The sequence below is a fragment of the Malaya genurostris genome, chromosome 3, assembly GCF_030247185.1.
Source record: "Malaya genurostris strain Urasoe2022 chromosome 3, Malgen_1.1, whole genome shotgun sequence".
Lineage (NCBI taxonomy): Eukaryota > Metazoa > Arthropoda > Insecta > Diptera > Culicidae > Malaya > Malaya genurostris.
The window spans coordinates 7,092,639-7,112,399 of record NC_080572.1 but is presented as its reverse complement, the minus strand read 5'-3'; the positions used below and the strand labels follow the sequence as shown (position 1 = coordinate 7,112,399).

The following is a 19,761-nucleotide window of genomic DNA, read 5'->3' as shown; positions in this document are numbered from 1 at the left end:
CGTTTCGTCATCGCTTGTGAAAAAATCCCTCTTGAAATTGAAAATTTTTGCTAATCTCTCTGTAATACCGGAACCTGAAGTCAGATCTGGATCAACTTTTCGAGGACTTTTTGAAGAATCTCAAAACCTTTCATTTGTGTCTTAGTTTGTAAAAAATCGGTTGAGAAATTTCTGAGAAAATTAAATGCACATTTTCTCATACATTTGCATTTATTGCCTTGTAATTCCGGAAGCGGAAGTCGGATAAAGATGAAATTCAATAGCGATGTATGGGACTATAAGACCTTTCGTTTGAATCTAAGTTTGTGAAAATCGGTCACGCCATCTCTGAGAAAAGTGAGTGACATTTATTTTAATTTTTTTGGTGCATATCACCCTGTGATTCCGGAACCGGAAGTCGGATCGGAATAAAATTCAATAGCGATATATAAGACCTTTCATTTGAATCTGAGTTTGTGAAAATCGGTTCAGCCATCTCTGAGAAAATCGAGTGACATTATTTGTCACATACACACATACACACATGCATTTGCTCAGTTCGTTGAGCTGAGTCGAATGGTATATGATATTCGGCCCTCCGTAAAATAAAGTTTCTTGGTGGGATTTATTCAAAATTTTTGATTAAGGAGATTTCAAACTTGTGGTCAATCGCTTCTCGAATCTTTCACATCAAAGCGGGGAAATAGGTAAATCAACACGCATCATTGAGCGATCTCATCTCATCCGTCGAATCTCACAATCTATAATATTTAAATATTTCCATACATACAATAAAGGGTTAAACTGATTCGCTATCCTGTCTGGTGATACCTATCTAAAGATACTAAACACAAAACACTGAAATCGGAATCAGTAAGACATCAGTGCAGGGGAAGGGAGGCCTTGCGTGATCAAGTTCGAAAGGGTATAGCGAACATAATCTTACAGATAACGTAACCAATAAATTGTTGTTTTCATTACACTGAGGTCTCTTTTTACGCGGGGGATACGTATCGCGTAAAAAAAACCGCACAAAAAATATCGCGTAACTTCGGAAATTCGCATAAAAAAACCGCGTAACTTCGGAAATCCGGGTAAAAAAAAATCTTTAAACTAAAGAAAAAAAAATGTTTTTGATGCCAAATATCTTAGAAATGCATGGAACGTCCAGATCTGGTGTAATCTAAAAAAATTTTTTTGTGAAAATCGACTTTGGGACAAGAAAGATTTTGAGACTTCCAAAATCGAAATTTTTTTTTGATGCCGAAGAAAAACCGCGTAACTTTGGAAATCCGCGTATTTCCGGAAATCCGCGTAACTTCGAAAATCCGCGTAAGAAAAATCGTATTAAAAAAACCGCATAGAAAGAGGCCCCAGTGTACGTTATGTTTTCTCAGAGATTTTTGATCAAAATTTTGTTACAGTTAAGTTAGTAACTTAAGGTTCATGAGGGGTTTGTGTTAAGCGTGCACGAAACACTCTGCATTAAAACAGGGACAATAGTAAAATACTCGCTTGAAGAGCGAAACGGTATGGATTATTATTTTGAATACGCCGGCCGGACGGAGGGAAAAAATGACAAATCAGTTTTTGGGTGAACACGCGAGCGAGAGGACGTGAAAAAAAAGAAGACCGGGAAAGTGTGAAGCAAGCGACTGAAAAAACCGTGACCGCGTGTCTCGGGAGTCCCGAGTGAATGGTCAGCGATCCTTATCGGTGGTCTCGATAAAATCAACGGACTTGGATGTTGACCCGTTCACAGCAAAAATTGGGAGTAATCACCACGCCAACATCCAGAGTTCCCGTGTCAAGCGTTTCCCGAGTGGTTCCGGCGTCGCTGTGTGATCGCACTGCAGCGGTATAGCAAGCAGTTTTGGAGAGTACGGCAGGGCCGTTGGGAATCGGATTCCTGTGCGGAGGCGGTGAAAACCGAAGTGGTGAAGAATCAGCGAGGGGTCAGCGTTTCCCCTGGAAGTGCAATCGTCACATTATCGTGGATAGCACGAGGGTATCCGGAGAGCCGATTCCGTGGTTTGGCGCTGGAGTCGACAGGCAGAACCAGAAGAAGAAACATGGGAAACAGAGCGGACGGCGAGACCGCCGAGAAAGACGTGATTTTTGGCAACGTGACGACAACCCAAATGGTGAGTGCACCGCTTTTTCTTACTATTGCCTCTTTTAAATGAACCGTCATTATTATTGATTGGGGGATTAATTATCGATTTGGGCAGAGAGACTAATGTCCCTCCCAACAGGGACCCAATGTTTTAATAACAATTTAAGAATCTTAGACGCGTCTAAAAGCTTCTAATAGATTCACAATGGCGAGCACTGTTTGTTCCGAAGATATAAAATTATAAGTAACGTAACTGGCAAGTCGCATTTTTTGCTATTTTCTTAGAAGGGGTTCCATGAGCCAAATCAAATTTATTATTACTGATACTTTCAGTTTCACAAATGCTACCGAATAGGCGATGTAAGCATTGAAATATGCTTCTGTGAAATGCTCGAATCATTCTTCATAAACCCAAATGAATCTACATAATTTGTGTCAAAATTAGTTCATTGAAAATCATGTTTCAATGAGATCATTCTAATGGCAAGGTTCTTCATTCGCCACCGCACACCGTTCTCCTGCGCACCTCCGAAGATCGTCGCTCAAAAACTCTGAATGCTTGCAGGTCATCCTCGAGTATGATTCGTGTTTCGCAGAGGATCAGCGGTCTTATGAGCGTTCTGTACATGATACATCTGATGCGGGGTGAATCTTTTTGGACCGCAGATTCTTTCAGAACGCAGAGTAGACACGACTTCCACTGAATATTTCATGACTTATTTTATTGTCAGTTAGTAAGGATCCAAGACAGACACATTCCTTCACTTCCTAGAAAGTTTCAATTTATAGTGACATTATTCAGCTCTGCCACTGTTCCAAAGTTTCTGTCGATAATGCCTATGTCGTCCGCAAAGCACACAAACTGACCAAATTTCATGAAAATCTTATCTTGACTCATTTAGGGGTTACCCTGTTTGTGCTTAGGGCACATAACCGTTTTAGGTTTTCTCAATCTTGACTGTTAATCCCGACTAATCACATTATACTTTCCAGGATGATGTTGAACAGTAAGGATGAGATTCCGTCAGCTTGTCGCAGTTCTCGGCAAGATACGAATGAAGTGGGTAGTTCACCCGAAACTCTTACGCAGTTCTGCACACCGTCCAACATTGCTTTGATCATTCTAGTCAGCTTCCCGGTAAAGACGTTCTCGTCCATGCTTTCCCATAGCACTGTGAGATCTGTGGAGAACAGGCTTGCAGAAGCTAACCCCCTTCCCAGTCTATCAGGAATCAGAACAAATTGGCCTTGCCATCAATTTGTTTTTAGCATCATTTTTCCGATATATAAAAGGGAAGGATTGAAAGGAAATGGTAAGGGTTGGACTAGGATGATGGGAAAAATTGACGACACAAAAACACATAAAAGCAGAAGTAAATTCTGCACCCCTAAGGGTTGCTGAACAATCTGCTGGGAATCACATTTAGTAGACGCAGAAGTAAATTCTGAACCTCTACGAACAGTCTGCTGCTAATAAAACCTCCAACCCCCGAGATAATTTAGAGATCTTACAAAAGCGACACCATTCTGCACTCCCGGAAGAATGCAGAACGATTCGCAGTATGTACGAGCAGAAGTAAATTCGGTACCTCCTAAAGGATGCCAAACAATCTGCTAAACCCTATTTAAGGTGAATACAGAAAGGATTCATTCACTCCAGGAAGAAGCATGAACCCTTCTGACTATAGCTCCTTACCGCATTGGGTGAGAAACGAGAGTTACATATCAGATGATATGAAGTACCATAATCGCATTCACACAAATCACACGAATAATACTCAGCACGTTGAATAGTAGCCATGTGATAATTGAGCTTGCAATGTCTAGTCAGAGCTCTGACCAGAATACTGCAATGATGCTTGGAAAATGCAGTAGACACTTTGACATTTTCAGATTTAAATCTGGTTTAAATACTTTTGTCTGAGCGCAAGTTTGCAAGCTGCGCCAGTAGCTGACATGTTTGGATGCAGCCCAAGAACGAATCTTGTGCTTTATCCAACTAGTTGAAAGTGGTAAAACTGGTTCAGGACCAACAAAATCATTCGTTGCACCAGCTCTAGTCAACTCATCAGCCCATTCATTTCCAGTAATACCAGAATGGCCGGGTACCCATTAGGTTTTTTATCGTGACGACACGAATGAACAAGTATTCATCCTTGACAGTTCAGCGGTACTGTTTACAAACAAGCTTAAACAAGAATCGAAGAGCACATCTCAAACAATCATCTTTACACTTTGCAACTAGTCACTTTTATTTAATAAATATTAAAAGCGAACCGTATTCAATCGTAAACAAATGTTTTAAAATTTTATTTAGGCGATACGGACCGTAAATGGTCTGATCCAATTTGTCAATAAACAAACAAAAGAAATTTCTGTTTACAAACAGTACTGCTGGACTGTCAAAAAGTGTTCATCCGATTGAGGTTAGCAGTGACGGTAAAAAACCTAATAAGAAGTAAACAGTATTTGAAATGCTGAGGTCTTCAATTTGAGTTCGACATGCGATCACTAGATTCGACCGTGAGTCATTCGAACTGAGTGCTTTTAAGACTACCTGACTGTCGGAACAGAAAAAAATTCGTTTACCACAGATTCTCTGCTGAAGTGCCGATTGTACTACACACAGAATCGTGTAGATTTCTGCTCGGAACACAGTACAGTATCTACCAAGTGAATGAGACTGCTTCAGCCTCATTTCACGACAGTAGACACCAGCACCAGCACGACCATTCAACAGAGAACCGTCCGTATAACAAACTATGTGTTCATCAAGTTGTCGTTCCAGACAACCAGACAACCATTCCTCACGAAGAGGATAGATTATATTGAATGTTTTGAAAGGAAAACTACATGTGAGAGTTAGGTCACTAGGAGCGAGCAAATACTCATCCCACGTAACCATTTGAGACCACAAGCGAGTGTGGCTGGTAGCATAATCTAATGGGTTACTGTTCCAAAGCCCTGTAACCTTAAGACGGTATGCACAAGGTAAGGCTTCTTGTTTTAGGAACACATGTAGTGGTTTAATGCACAGTAGCGCCTCTAGAGCAGCAGTAGGAGGTGTCGTGAATGCTCCTGTCATCGTCATTAGGACCATTCTTTGGAGATGATTTAGCTTTGACTGAATTGTCGCGACTTCTCCTTTCTGCCACCATACAAGACATCCATAAGCAAAAATTGGTCTAACAATAGTTGTGTAGATCCAATGAATGTATCTGAGTTCGAGTCCCCATGATTTTCCAAAAGCTCGTCTGCATTGGCCGAAAGCCATGCAAGCTCTTTTAATCCTGAAGTCAATGTGAGCAGACCAATTCAGTTTTCAGTCAAGAATAACCCCGACGTATTTAACTTGATCGACCACAGTGACCTATGAACCGAAGAACTGTAACGGACGAGCTCCTGTGATTATCCTACGATGATTGAAAAGCACCATTGATGTTTTGCCAGGATTTACAGATAATCCAACCTGACAACACCATTGCTCAACAGATCGCAGGGCTTGCTGCATTAAATTAAAGAGAGTGTTAATGCTTATACCGGTCAGCAATATGTGATAATCGTCGGCAAAACCATAAGTCGGAAATGTTATGTTTCGTTAACAAACCATCAGCGACTAGGTTCCATAAAAGTGGAAATAGTACACCACCCTGAGAACACCCACAGACACTCAGCTTTCTAATATCTGCTTGCCGAAGCGATGAGCAAAGAAGTCGATTGCTAAGCATTGCGTGTATCCAATTTGTGATACTTGAAGGTATGCCATGACCACGGGCTGCTTCCAGAATTGAATTGAAAGACACGTTATAAAAGGCACCTTCAATATCTACGAAAACTCCCAAGCAAGATTGCTTTTGTGAGAAAGCTTTTTCAATGTTGTACACAACATCATGTAACACGGTTGTAGTGGACTTTCAACGCTGGTAAGCATGTTGCATTCCATGCAGCGGATGCACGCCCAGACTAACAGTTTTAAGAAGAAATGAGCTAAGACTGATAGGCCTGAAACTCTTCGCTTCCTCATAAGTGTCGCGACCGCCTTTGGGAATAAATTTGACAATTATTTCCTGCCAGGGTCTTGGAATATATCCTGTCGCAAGACTAAAAGTAAGTATTTTCTTCAAAACATGTTTGAAATGTTCATACCCTTTCTGCAGTAACACTGGGAAAACTCCATCCTTTCCAGGAGACTTGTACGGAGCAAAACTCTCAATTGCACATTTGACCGATTCAATCGTCACAACGCTTCGAGCAAGGGCCCAAGAATCGTAACTACCTGATAAAGTCTCGGGAAGAGCTGTCGGTGATGGATCCATACATCCTGGAAAGTGAGTGTTAAAAAGATAGTGAAGTACATCACCTTCATCAGACAAGTGTTCACCATCTGAAGTTCTTCAGAAACTGACATTGAAGTATTTAGACTTCGAAAGTAACTTATTTAATATGCTAGCCTCGTTGAGACTAGAGACATTTGTGCAAAGGCTTTTCCAACCACTTCGCTCAGACGATCGAAGAGCATTTTTGTAAGCCCTTCGAGCCGACACGAATGCCTCCGACCCATCTCTGCGTCGGTGGTTCCAAGCTTTTCTGCATAGTTTCCTTAGTCTAGCAAGTTCAGCATTCCACCAAGGAGGTTCTCTAGTAGCTCGCACAATCCGAAGTGGACAAGCCTCTTCATATGCTGCAACTATGAGTGAGTTTGTCTCATCGACAACATTTTCCAAATCAATTGGAGTTTCAATTGTTGGTTAGTATCCGTAAAATCTAGTTGCCAAGCCCTCTTCATAGAGGTCCCAGTTTGTAGATTTGGGATTACGATATGTGATAATATCAAATTTAACGTTTGAATGATCAAAGAAGATATACTTATGATCAGACAACGAAGGTTCGACCTCATCGGAGACGAGCCAATTCACCAACTCATGCGCAATTCTATCAGAGCAGAGAATTACGTACAAAATCTCCTCTCTTCCAGATCTCGCAAAAGTTGGACGGTTTCCTGCATTGACTATGTGCAGGTTTGTACTGCTTACAAATTCTATCATATCAGAACCTCTCAAATTTATATCTGTGCTACCCCAAATGACATGGTGAGCATTTATGTCACTGCCGATTACAAGCGGTAAATCACTTTTGCAGCAATATGATACAACCTTTTTGAAGTCATCGCTTGGCGAAGGTTGGTTATGCGTCAAATTTGCCGAACAATAGACATATTTTCTGTCTATGCCATCAATAGTCATACCAACTGTGACAGCACAAATATCCCGAGTTGTAAGCTCCGATATGAGAGAAACATCGAGAGTACTATTTGCAAGTGTGCATGCTCGAGGCATTTCACGTGGATTTTACATACCGTTCTTGTTGAAGGCAACAAAGACTGGGTTTAACAATTCTCCAACGTAGAAGTTTCCCCTTTTGGAAATATGGTTCTTGAACCAAAGCTATAGAAGCTTTACCTTCTTGCAGAAGTCTGGATAGATTTATAGTTGCTGTACGTTTATGCTGGAGATTGATTTGTGCCACTCTAACCATTATCAATTAGAGTAATGAACACTTCATCTCCAGCACTTATCGTACAACAACTAGAAGATACCAAATATATTGGCTTATAATCGCCTACAGCGAACCATGTAAGGATTTTTTTTAATATTTTAATCATTTAAATCCCACGAGTTGCGAAGAAAGAAGTCGTCCACTGTGCCAGAGCTTCGCTTAACACAGTAAGGGAAAACCCCAAGATATTCCGTTCACGACTGCATTATTTAACCTCCTGCAGCCATTCAGTCATCGGCACGGAAATACACCTTGACTTAGAAGTTCCTATTTTTGTGGCCTTTTACAACATGGAACAGGAAACCAATAAATAAATAATTCCGCCGGATGCCACACGGCTTACCTGTTTGGTGGACTTATACCAACGGTACAGGTGAACCGTAGTGTTATTCTTAGCCAGTTGAGAAACCGCTACCGACACTACCCGTCTATCTAGGCTGCTCAGAGAGGGAAGTTGACATTGATGCAGCCATCCGTTCCAGTCTACGACCAAAGTTCCTACCGGGAATATATACAATTTTTAGTAACTAATCTCATGCATTAGGCGGCGGTAAACTTGAAACCACCTGACGATTCATCTGCCGTTCTACGCATAGTTGATCCATATTTATAGGAAGGCTATATAATATGGGAAAATTAAGCGTAAAGTGCCCGTATGAGTCTTTCTTAACAAATAATTATTCATTTCATATTTTGAGACAGTTTTTTTTCTTTTTTAGTTTGCTATAACCAAAATAGATACTGATATTTTCCTATGATATTTGAGAGGATGAAGAGAATTTTTATGTATAGAACTAACTAAACAACAACTACATTCTTGGTTATTCTATGATCATTCATTCAGTTTGAGTTATAGAAAAAAATGACGTACTATATATTTCGGTATTAAATCCACCTCGCAAGTGGTCAACTTATCTGAGCAAAACATGTAGTGCATGATCGGGAACACAAAATCATATCTACTTACTCGATAAAATACACCTCTCCACTATCGGTATACGCTTTCTCCCATTTGGGTGGTAAGGGTCCAAGTCCGTCGTCCTCCTCCGTTGGTACTGTAGAGGAAATATCGGATTTCTGATCGTAGAAAGCACCAGACCCATTACTCATTACAACTGACTGAGGCTGTTGCTGCTGATGAATGTGACTGTGGTGGTGATGATGGTGGTGATGATGCTGGTGACCACCATTGTTAACGACTACTCCCGTGGGACTCATCATCATGTCTGGTCCCACATCGGCACCGTTATCATCAGATGTAACTTTTCCGACAGTGATAGTATTGCTGCCACCGTTCATGTTACTGTTTCCGCCTACTTTCGACAAATCGTTACCGGGCTCAGACATCGCCACAGTGCTGCTATTACTTCCACCAGGAACTCCTGACTCATTCATCTTCAACTTTAGCTTGATTTCACTTTTGTCTGTCATTGAATGGTGTTATTTTTTTTCTTGCTACCGCACTGTTTGCTCCGTCACTTCTTGGTCAACATCACTATGGGCTAGCCTGAATTGGCCCAAAACGGTGTGTGCGTACAAAAAGCTCGTTTTTCGTTTCTTACGTTTTCATAACACAACTGCGTGCATGCGAATGCAATCAGGCACAAAATTGGAATTATTTTCGAAAAAGAAAAAAAAACACAACATTTAAATGCACTCTCGTGTGTAAATTCACGGACGCCAAAGGTATATTTTTAGCTGCAAAACATTTTATGCTCTTTACTGATCACCTTTTCATATTAATCTCCTCGCGCGCTTCTTTTGCACTCCCTACTCCTCCGTGGCACTTGTTTGTCATAGCACTTGACTCACTGAGGCAAGTTCTTCGACCGCTTTATTTCTGTAGCATTTTTTTTTCTATTTTTTATCCACTAACGGATCACATCACCTGTCGTCACACGCTTCTACTATATACAGTGTAGCGAATGACGCTTCTTGCATTTTCGCTCATGTAAACACTGTGACTTCTTGCTTCTGGCTGGATTTTAAACTCATTGCGTGCATTGACAAGCAATGGGTTGAGATATAAATCATTTTTAGGATTACAGTAATGATGATGATGATGTTGTGGATTATAGGTGTTGCACAGTTTCACTTTAGAAATTCTCTTCTTAGACACGACACATTTGTTTTCGATGAATCATGCATAAAGCATTCCACATAAAAATATTTAAAACTTTTCACGTTCCAATAGGTGGTCCTGAACCCATCAACACGCTGCAGCCAACCGTCGATTGCAATCTCTCTTCTTGTACAAAAATACCCTCGTCGCCTAATTTTAAAAGGCAACAGACACTCACATGTTACCCAACGTTGTGTTTCATGCCAACCATAGGAAAATATATAATCCAAATTTGATGCGATTGTTTAACCTGTTGGGTGAGAAAATCAAAACACATTATTAGTGGTTTATTTGTTACAGATTGAATTTCGTACGCAACGTAACCTGGCAGTGGCGATTGATGGGTGCTGCTCGAAACTGGAATAAATTTATAATAGCAGTGAGTTTTACTGCTAACTGTATACTCAAACTATGCGACTGGAGCTTCCAGTCTCGACTCGTTATGTGCTCTGAAAGAACACAAATACCGCCATACTTGTCCAGTTCGAACTCGAGAGGGGTTTTGCTGTTGTCGTCGTGAAGAAACTCCTATGGAACTTTCGTTTCATTCATGCAGCCCTTTGCAGCGATGAATTCCTCAACCGATTTCAGTCTTCTACCGAACCGCTTATATTACGTACCATGTAGCATAGGGTGACAAGATGAGCAGGAGTCATTTTCGTAATTTTGTTCATCTTAACATACATTTTCAAATTGAACACAGTTTCAATATCATCCTTTAAATTTGATAATTTACCGTGATCAAACGCTATCGGACGGATTGTGCTGGTCACCCTACAGATTTGCTAACTAACAATGTTAGTCAACTTGACTCTCCCGAGATACGGTTGCTTTGTATACTCAAAATATTTGCAAGAAGTTCACACGGAGGCCACGACAAGCACTTCTTTACTGTGGGCTGATAGGCAGAAGAAGAGAAATAGGACCGAGCAGTATAATTAATTATGAATAATAATTCTGCCGGAACTGGTTGCCATTCTCCTCGGACAGTTTCATAAACATGGGTAATTATTATTGGACTTGAGAGTTGGTGCAATCGATACCATACATATTTTTTTTCGCTCGGGGCCTCTGCACCGAGAGTAGATGTTTGCAGGAAACTTTCTCCCTTGATAATACTTGTTAAACGAACCCCTTCGGAACACAGTTATATAGATGATCGAAATTTCCATGCGACTGTGTTGATTTTCATTCAATAATCGTTCGATTGACATGATACGGTTTAGTTACAAAACAATAATCTGTACATTAATTGTATACAACTCAAATATGTTCTGAACATTTCTGAAAAAACTTTTGCAACACTGAATTATTTTCAGGAAAATACGGACATAAGAAAAATTTCTGCTCATTAAATTGCAGATTGCATAAACCGCTAGGACGTTTAAGCGATAATTTATTCACAGTCGTTCAACAATCGATGGCAGTTCTTCTGAGTCAGATTTTTTGGGAAACATTTTTTTTTTGATAGCACTAAAAGTATACAGAAAAATGTGTGCTATTGATCTTTATTTTATCACCAATCAATCCATACGATGGCCCAAACAATACGATTGTAATTATTTCTGAAACAAGTACATTTTGAACAACTCGAAAAAATACATTGCATTATTTATTTGTCTTCAGTAAGAATGACTAACAATTCTGGTTGCTACTTCGTAACTGATCAATATGAGTTGAAATTATCAGAGCATGCGGTATGCTGCTGTTAATAATCGAAAACACCTGTTTTAATCCACCTAGTGGTGTAATGATGCCTTTCTCATGTATAATATTGTGGTATTCTATTCAAAAAATTTTTCTTCGATTTTTGAAAGAAACCAACAGATTGTTTGTGCATTAACTAGTATGACATACAAACTCTACTAGTACGCACTCTAAATTACGAATTAAATGTTTGTTGCATCCGAAAATATGCAGTAATTTTCAGTAGAACCATAAGACCTTTATCCCGGGTTGGCGGTTCAATGCATAAGGCACTGGTCTTACAAACCAGTTGTCGTATGTTCGAACCCCGATCTGGAAGGATTCGTAGTGTCAGTAGAAGAATCGTAGCACTAGCCACGCAATGGGTTCTGTACACTCTGAATCGACTGCGAAGTCTGTTGAAACAGAAGGTCAAATTCCACTACAGGAATGTAATACCAAGGCTTTGCTTTTATAAGACTTTTCAATTGACCCCAAGATTGGGAATAAGAGTCCAGTTTATTACATTTTTCACGGTTTTTGTTCCGCCGATTTAAGTGACGGTGTACAATATTGAACACACTTTACCCTATAACTTCGGAACCGGAAGTCGGATCCGGATGCAATTCAGGAATTCCGTATGAGACCGGAAGACCTTTCATTTGAATCTAAGTTTTTGGAAATCGGTCAAACTATCGCTGAGAAAAGTGAGTGAGATCCATTTTTCTATATATGACCACTATTTCCGGTACTTCCGGAATCGGATACCGGGAACCAGGATACCCGAAATCGGTTTGTTTAGTTGACTACTGATAATGACTATCGATTTGTGTAGTTTGGAGACCAGTTTAGAAATTTTTTTACGTTTTTTGTTTCGCTGGTTTAAGTGACGGTGTACAATATTGAACACACTTTACCCTATAACTCCGGAACCGGAAGTTGGATTCGGATGAGACTCAGGAATTCCGTATTGGACCGGAAGACCTTTCATTTGAATCTAAGTTTGTGAAAATCGGTTAAACCATCGCTGAAAAAAGTGAGTGAGATCCATTTTGGTATATATGACCACTATTTCCGATACTTCCGGAACTGGATACCGGGAACCAGGATAGCCGAAATCGGTTTGTTTAGTTGCCTACTGATAATGACTATCGATTTGTGTAGTTTTGAGACCAGTTTAGAATTTTTTTTACGTTTTTTGTTTCGCCGGTTTAAGTGACGGTGTACAATATTGAACACACTTTACCCTATAACTCCGGAACCGGAAGTCGGATCCGGATGAAATTCAGGAATTCCGTATGGGACCACGAGACCTTTCATTTGAATCTAAGTTTGTCAAAATCGGTTCAGCCATCTCCTAGAAAACCTAGTGAGATTATTTGACACATACACACACAGACATTGCTCAGCTCGATGAACTGAGTCGAATGGTATATGACACTTAGCCCTCCGGGCCAATTTCCACTAGTCGGTTTTTCAAGTGATTACATAACCTTTTTATATGAGAAAGGCAAAAAATCGAGATGGCAGTTCAATTTGAACTGCTTTAAGCACTAATGAGCCGAAGGCGAAACGCGAAGAAATAGAAACAAAATATGTGCTTTTTGCACAAACAAACAAAACCCCTAAATGTTCACATTCTGCGACAGCCAGTAATAAGCCGTCATTCGTTTACGCCTGAGACGTCAGAAATAATATAACACCTGTGTTATATTATTTAAGGGTTGCAAGAATAGTGCAAACTTTGCGTCTGCCTAGCGGTTTAAGTTGAACTGCTAGGCACAAAATGGCAGTTCAATTTGAACTGCTTTAAGCACTGATGAGTTGAAGGCGAAACGCGAATAAATAGAAGGGAAAAAACAGTCTAGTCGAAAGGAATGACGTCATATATGAAAAAAGAATTGTGCTTCACGAATATAGCAAAACTGATTGCGTGAATTTGCTTTTTCCAATACTAGAATCTAAAAAACTGCAATAAATGTTCGACCAAACATTAAAAGTTAAAATCCTTATAAGATGACTAGCACAGCACAAAGCATAAAAATTGAGTTAATTACTGGTAGAATTTTGAAGCAACATACATCTATCACGACGACATACAGGGTAACGTTACCCCCATTCATCTCAGCTCCAGAAGTCATCTCATATGCGAATATCATTAGTTAGAGTGAGATCTGCTGTCTCTGTTTAATAGATTGCCTTTTAGGGTAAGATGAAAATAGATGCTTTTGCTTCGAGTTTTCGCGTCGCTATAAAAGCATTATTGAATAATTTTTTTCCTGCAATATTGTTTCTTAGAGCCGAGGCAAAGATATTGTGTCTAATTTTATCAATATTCGTTGATCGAAAGATAAGTAATCTGCAAACCAATATTGTGACTTTACTGCTGAGATGACTATTCAGCAGGGTGGCAAGTGAATTAGCGATTTCAATTTCCCGGTTTTTTCCCGTTTTTCCCGGTGCGCGAGACTAAAAATTCCCGGTTTTTTAACATGTCCAAAAAACATCGAGAGTTGAGAAACAACTATTTTTCGGATATCTCCTTGGAACTACGATTAAAACTCTCATCCACAGTTTGTCCAAACGTTCATCTTCTGAACTAACAGTACCATATAGTCCAATGTATTCCATCTTTATTTTGCCTTTTACTTCGCCAGTAACTTCGATGTAGCAATAGGATTAAAACAAGAAACATATCTCTCTAACGATGATGAAAGTGATCAGTCTTGCATTTCACGAAGGAATGAAGCATCAAAATTCTTGCAATTTTCTTGAAAAATCAACACAATTTATTTAAACTTCTTGCTTTTTCCAAGAATGCTCTTAAGCGCAGCTTTCACATCATATTCGACGATTATTCATGGTGTTTTGTAGTTTTCCAGAAATATCATCAGTTATTTGAAAGCCTAATGATGAAAAATTCAATTTAAAGTCTTACAATTAAAATAATTATTTTTCGAACTATTCAATCTTTTTCAAGACTACCACTGAATCAGTCTTTTAAAGGCTATATGGAGAATCAGTCCTCCTTAAAACTTATGTAAGTTAGGAGTGTATTTTAGAAATCGCAAAACCGTTCATTTCAAAGAACTGTTGAAAACTTGATAGTTGTACCGAAAGAATTAGTTCTATTGAACCGTTCTTTCGTTTTTCTGAAGCTTTGTATGTCTCTTCGAAAATAATATGAGAGCTATAAATTATATTTTGTAGTAAACAGATTCAATAATAGTGAAGTCTTTTAGCATGTGTTCTACCAATAATCATTCTCTTTTATATACATTTTCAAAGTACGCAAACGTTTCGAAAGACTATTCTATTGAGAAGAAAAAAGAGCTACCATTCTTCAATAAAGAACTCCAGTTCACTTAATCTTCGAGGAGAACTAGTTCTTTTGGACCGGTCGCGGACTAGCGTATTCCAATACTTTTTTAGCCTGGTATAGTATAACCTCAAAAATTTAAAATGAATGAACTAAAGCACAACACTTCTCTCTCAAACCCGATTCCTTCTAACAACCAGTGACGTCTCGTGACTAAATTTACGGGCTGTGCACTGCTTATATGGTATGATATCAGAACCGTTTCGACGTTGCAACTGAGCCAGCAATTTGTTTTCAACTGCCATAAGCATAAGCCACTGAAGCCTCTCCTGAATGTGTGCATACAAGTTCTCACAGAGTTGACAGTTTGACCAGTTGTGCAGTGCACGAGGTGCACATGAGGACCATTGCTAACAACATATACGATATCCTTTCAGAGTTGGGTTTTGGCGAGGGCTTGTCACTTTAGAAAAAACAACAACAATCTATGCCTCTAGTGACTGAGATGATCTAAATTTGATACTCTTATCATCGACACTGAACAGGCTCTTACGAACTGTGAAAAACTAATTTCAGCTGTCAAAGAAGGACATCTAATACTCCTTGCAAATAGTGGAAAAAGTATTCTCACAATTATCAACAATTACAACATTACCGACAAATTTTGGTGAAATTAGTGGAATCATTAGCTGGCAACTAAAAACACGGCTCCTAAGAATTCTTAAAAAAAATATTAAACATGTTACCTGATGTTACTTTTACCATTATGCATACTTATTCTGAAATTTGAAGACAAACACTATAAAAGGTCCTGAGTGCAAATGACAGTTCCTCTTTCTTTACTCTTTCTTTCGATTATTACGGTCCTATAGGCAATCCTTCTATCTTACACTTTGCATAGAATAACGGCTGAAACTATCAACTTTCGATTTGCTTTTTAAAAAACTGTTGGAAAATACAGGAATACGCCGTAATAATTGAAAGAGAAAATAAACAAAGAGAAACTGTCATTTGCACTTGGGATCTTTTATAATATTTGTCGAGATTTAATAGAAATCAGCAGAAGCATCCAAATTAACCTTATTTTTCATTATGAGCAATTATTGTGCTGTTACTGATGGAATCTAAGAAAGCTCTTGATTTAAAATTGCTGAGGTATTGGCTCCATTTTAATGGATTGTGCACCATTGAACCTGTGAGGGACAATAAGAAATTTAAAAACTTGTACTGAACTCCTAGTTCAAACACAAAATGGCCTTCATCTTTTCATTTGTTGTATCAGGAAAATCATGATGCTGAAAATCGTTACTAAGATTAGGACTAGTAATTTTTTCCCCGGATTTTAGCATTAGCATTAGAGACCGCCCGTGTGTTGCTACTCCGTTATTGATCTGGACCAATTGAGATTGCAAAATGATTTTTTGAAGTAACATGTTTGGGAATAACACATTGTTTCACACTGTGCAAACTGTATTGAACCATGCATGCTGATCAATACCGACGCCGGCCACGTCCGAATGCAGATCTACTTGGGAGGGAAAGGATTGTTAGTTCGATGCATGTTGCTACTAAGAACCGAGGAATCCTCTGCATTCCCACATGCATCACAGGAGAGGATACTTTGTTAGTAAATGTTTTAATAATGTTATCATGTGTTTATTGCTCTGGGTAGCCGGCTACCAAGAATGTTTTTAAGTATTATCGTTTTATGTGTTACTTTGTGCTGGCAATATAATGCACGAAACAGTCAATCTCCGAAATTGACAAAACTCCGGACAGCCGGCTGTCGAGTATGCAGTCACTCGTTTATGCATCTACCTTTCGCGTTTTTTTTAGTCATGCAAAAAAACACATGCGGATTGATAAAAAAAGGTATCATCTCACTGCTAGGTGGATTAAGCACGTTTTTATAAATGAAACTACGTGATACAAAATAAACGAGCGAATAGGATTTAGACAAAAAAGTTGATTCATTGCATTGAAATATTCTAAACAGTTATTATAAAATCATTTTAAATCACCAAACAAAGGTCAACAGATTTCACGCGCGTCTTGATTCTTTATTATTTCCGCTTTATTATTTTAATTATTTATTGAAATTATTAATTGGTTATATTAGTTGATTTGGGCAGCCGGCTACCGAGAAAAATATTAATTTACTGTTTGAAATATTAATATCAAGTGTTTTTTACTATGTATTCATTATACCGATATATGTTATCTCTGTTATTAACTTTGTAATATAAACGGATTTGCGCAATGGTTTATTTTTATCATTCATTTTATAATCCTGAAAGACAATCAATAACATGGAAGAAGAAATCATTCCTAATGAAACTTTTCTCCGAAGCTAGACGGAAATTGATAGATTGAATAAAGAGATGATTTAGTAAAATAGAGTAATCAGAAGTAAAACATTGAAAATATCTGATAACTGAAAGGAAAAAGAAACTCCTGCAATTGTCGCCTTTTACGACATGGAAGCAGGAACCCAGTGGATCTATTCTTGGTTCATTTTTTTCCGCCGGATTCCACACGGCATCTAGGCTGGTACAGTCCGGAGAGAGCTAATAGGTACTATCAATCTCCTAGTGGACCCCAGCCCCTAGTAATTTTTCCCCCGGATTTGCACTAAAATTCCCGACTTTTTCCCGGTTTTTTCCGGTAAAACCAAATTCCCGACTTTTTCCCGGTTTTCCCGATTTTCCCGGTCACTTGCCACCCTGCCGCTTTGTTTGGTCGTCTACTGATAATGACTACCGATTAAAGTAGTTTTATACCGATGACAGACACGTGATTCCCGTACAATGATTTCGCGTACAACGATCAGGTGACAGACATGTTTTGCGCACAGAATGAATATACAGTGAAACGAAACAACTCAAAACTTAGCTTAATGCTCCGATGATCGATAATATAGAAACTAAAAATTTTTGCGGTTTGATGTGTATTCCTAGTATTTGATTTATGACATATATAATCAATGCCTCTCTGAATTATTAAACTAGTTTTATGTGTGCGTGTTCATCGGATGACAGTTTCACTCATATTACATTTTATGGTTTTAAGGTACATTTATGACACGTTTGTTCTGAGATTTTAAAACCTTCTTGAATTCTAAATCATTCCGAAATAGATATGACATAGGTTTGATGCTTCATTTTGCTTCATATCTAAAAAAATAGGTTGGAGTATAATCTCATAATGATTTTATTAGGAGTTTGAGGAGTTTAAAGTTGTTATGCTATATTTATGAAGTAACACTGAAAACTACTACAAGTATTTATTAAATTGAATTTGTTACTTGGTACGTGTTCTGCTTCAATTCACCCACACTGAAAGACATGATTCGCTGTTCTCTATTCATACCCAAAACAAGACTCTTTCTAAATAATTTAAAAACAAGTTTTCTTTCTATCCAACGGCATATTGATATAAAACAAAGAAATTAGAAGATTTAGAGTTTCCAGAAGTGAATATATAGGACCAATATAATGAATGGAATTCCGGACCACAGGACCTTTCAATTGAATCTAAGTTTGTGAAAATCGGTTAAACCATCACTGAGAAAAGTGAGTGAGATCCATTTGAGAAAATATGACCACTGTTTCTGGTACCTCTGGAATCGAAACCGGGAACCAGGATAGTCGAAATTAGTTTGTTTGGTCGTCTACTGATAATGATCATCGATCGCAGTAGTTTTGAGGCTAGGTTAGACTTTTTACCTGTTTTTTAAATTTTGTTTCGCCTTTTAAGTGATGTTATAAAATTTTTAACACACTTTACCCTTTAATTATGGAACCGGAAGTCGGATCCAGATGAAATTCAGAAGTTTTGTATAGAACCGTAAGACTATTGACTTAAATTTAAATTTGTATAAATCGGTCACGCCGTCTGTGAGAAAAAATAGCAGGTATATTTTCATATTTTTGCTCATATTACTTCATAACTCTGAAACCGAAAATCAAATCCAAACAAAATTCAGGAATGTTGTATTAGATTCGGTCCAGCCATCTCCTACGTTACATATCAACTCAGACATTTTGCGTCCTCGACGAATTGATTTGAATTGTATATGACACTCGGACCTCTTCTGTTCAAAAGTCGATTTTCACAGTGATTGCATAACCTTTCTATATGAAAAAGGCAAAACCAACCAAAAAACATTTTATTCTGTTTTATTGGGTTGGATCAAAGACATCATATTAACAAGATATCCAGCTCTCACATTTCCCGAACAAATCATTGGCAATATCCTTTTTTGCGAACATGGCGCCCTCAGACAAGTCCGCATCGAATCTCGTACATAGAAATAGGGGAGAAAAATAGGAGCACTGCGCACCCATACAATTGACATGATATGTTGAATGTGATGCCGTGCGATGGCGTTGCTGAACTGAAGATTGATTTCGCTCCAAGTGGACAGGGTCTGGTTTGATCTGAATAGTGCAGTGTAATCAGCCAGCTGGAATTAAAACAGTCTGAGTTTTGTGGATTTGTTTCATGAATGAGAATCTCGGAAATGATTTTTTCAGTCATTTTTTTGTAGAAAATCTCTTGAACTGATTTTTTTTACTTTTTCCAAGCTGACCTGTTGTCGGTGGGTGCGATACTGATATGTGTTCTGTTGGAGTCACCTGCTTCTTCCGCTTGTGGTAACAAGCGTTATGTTTCGCCTCGATCGAGCCATAATCAACACGTTGACGACAGCCAAAATCGAAACGAATGGCTTCTGAGTCGGTGCAATGCATTTTATATTAAAAATCAGCAGAAAGTTCTACTACAAACTACAACTGATTGAAAAATGGGCCGTATACAGTATAGTGAAGTAAAATTTCGCATGATTCTTCGGGTATGAAATTATGGTTCTAAATGGCACCTTAGAGAATTTTGATGTCGATTATTTCATTTCGGAAAATTGCAAAACAAAAGCTAATCGAATTATCTTAGATTTGCACTACACTGCTGGTTTTAATTTTCGAT

The 19,761-nt window shown here is 38.6% G+C and overlaps 1 protein-coding gene across 5 annotated transcripts in view; it reads right to left on the bottom strand.

Moving 5' to 3' along the window:
- LOC131435024 (membrane-associated guanylate kinase, WW and PDZ domain-containing protein 1) overlaps positions 1–19,761 on the bottom strand; it is a 35,283-nt gene that overhangs the window by 13,023 nt on the left and 2,499 nt on the right. For 3 of the 5 annotated variants that reach the window (XM_058602483.1, XM_058602480.1, XM_058602481.1), the window contains one exon: positions 8,619–10,023. In XM_058602483.1, coding sequence (XP_058458466.1) covers positions 8,619–9,082 — 464 coding nt within the window. In that variant the 5' untranslated portion in view covers positions 9,083–10,023. Of the gene's footprint in view, positions 1–8,618; positions 10,024–10,087; positions 10,421–19,761 lie in introns of those variants that run through there. The other 2 variants (XM_058602484.1, XM_058602482.1) reach the window with 2 other exon arrangements.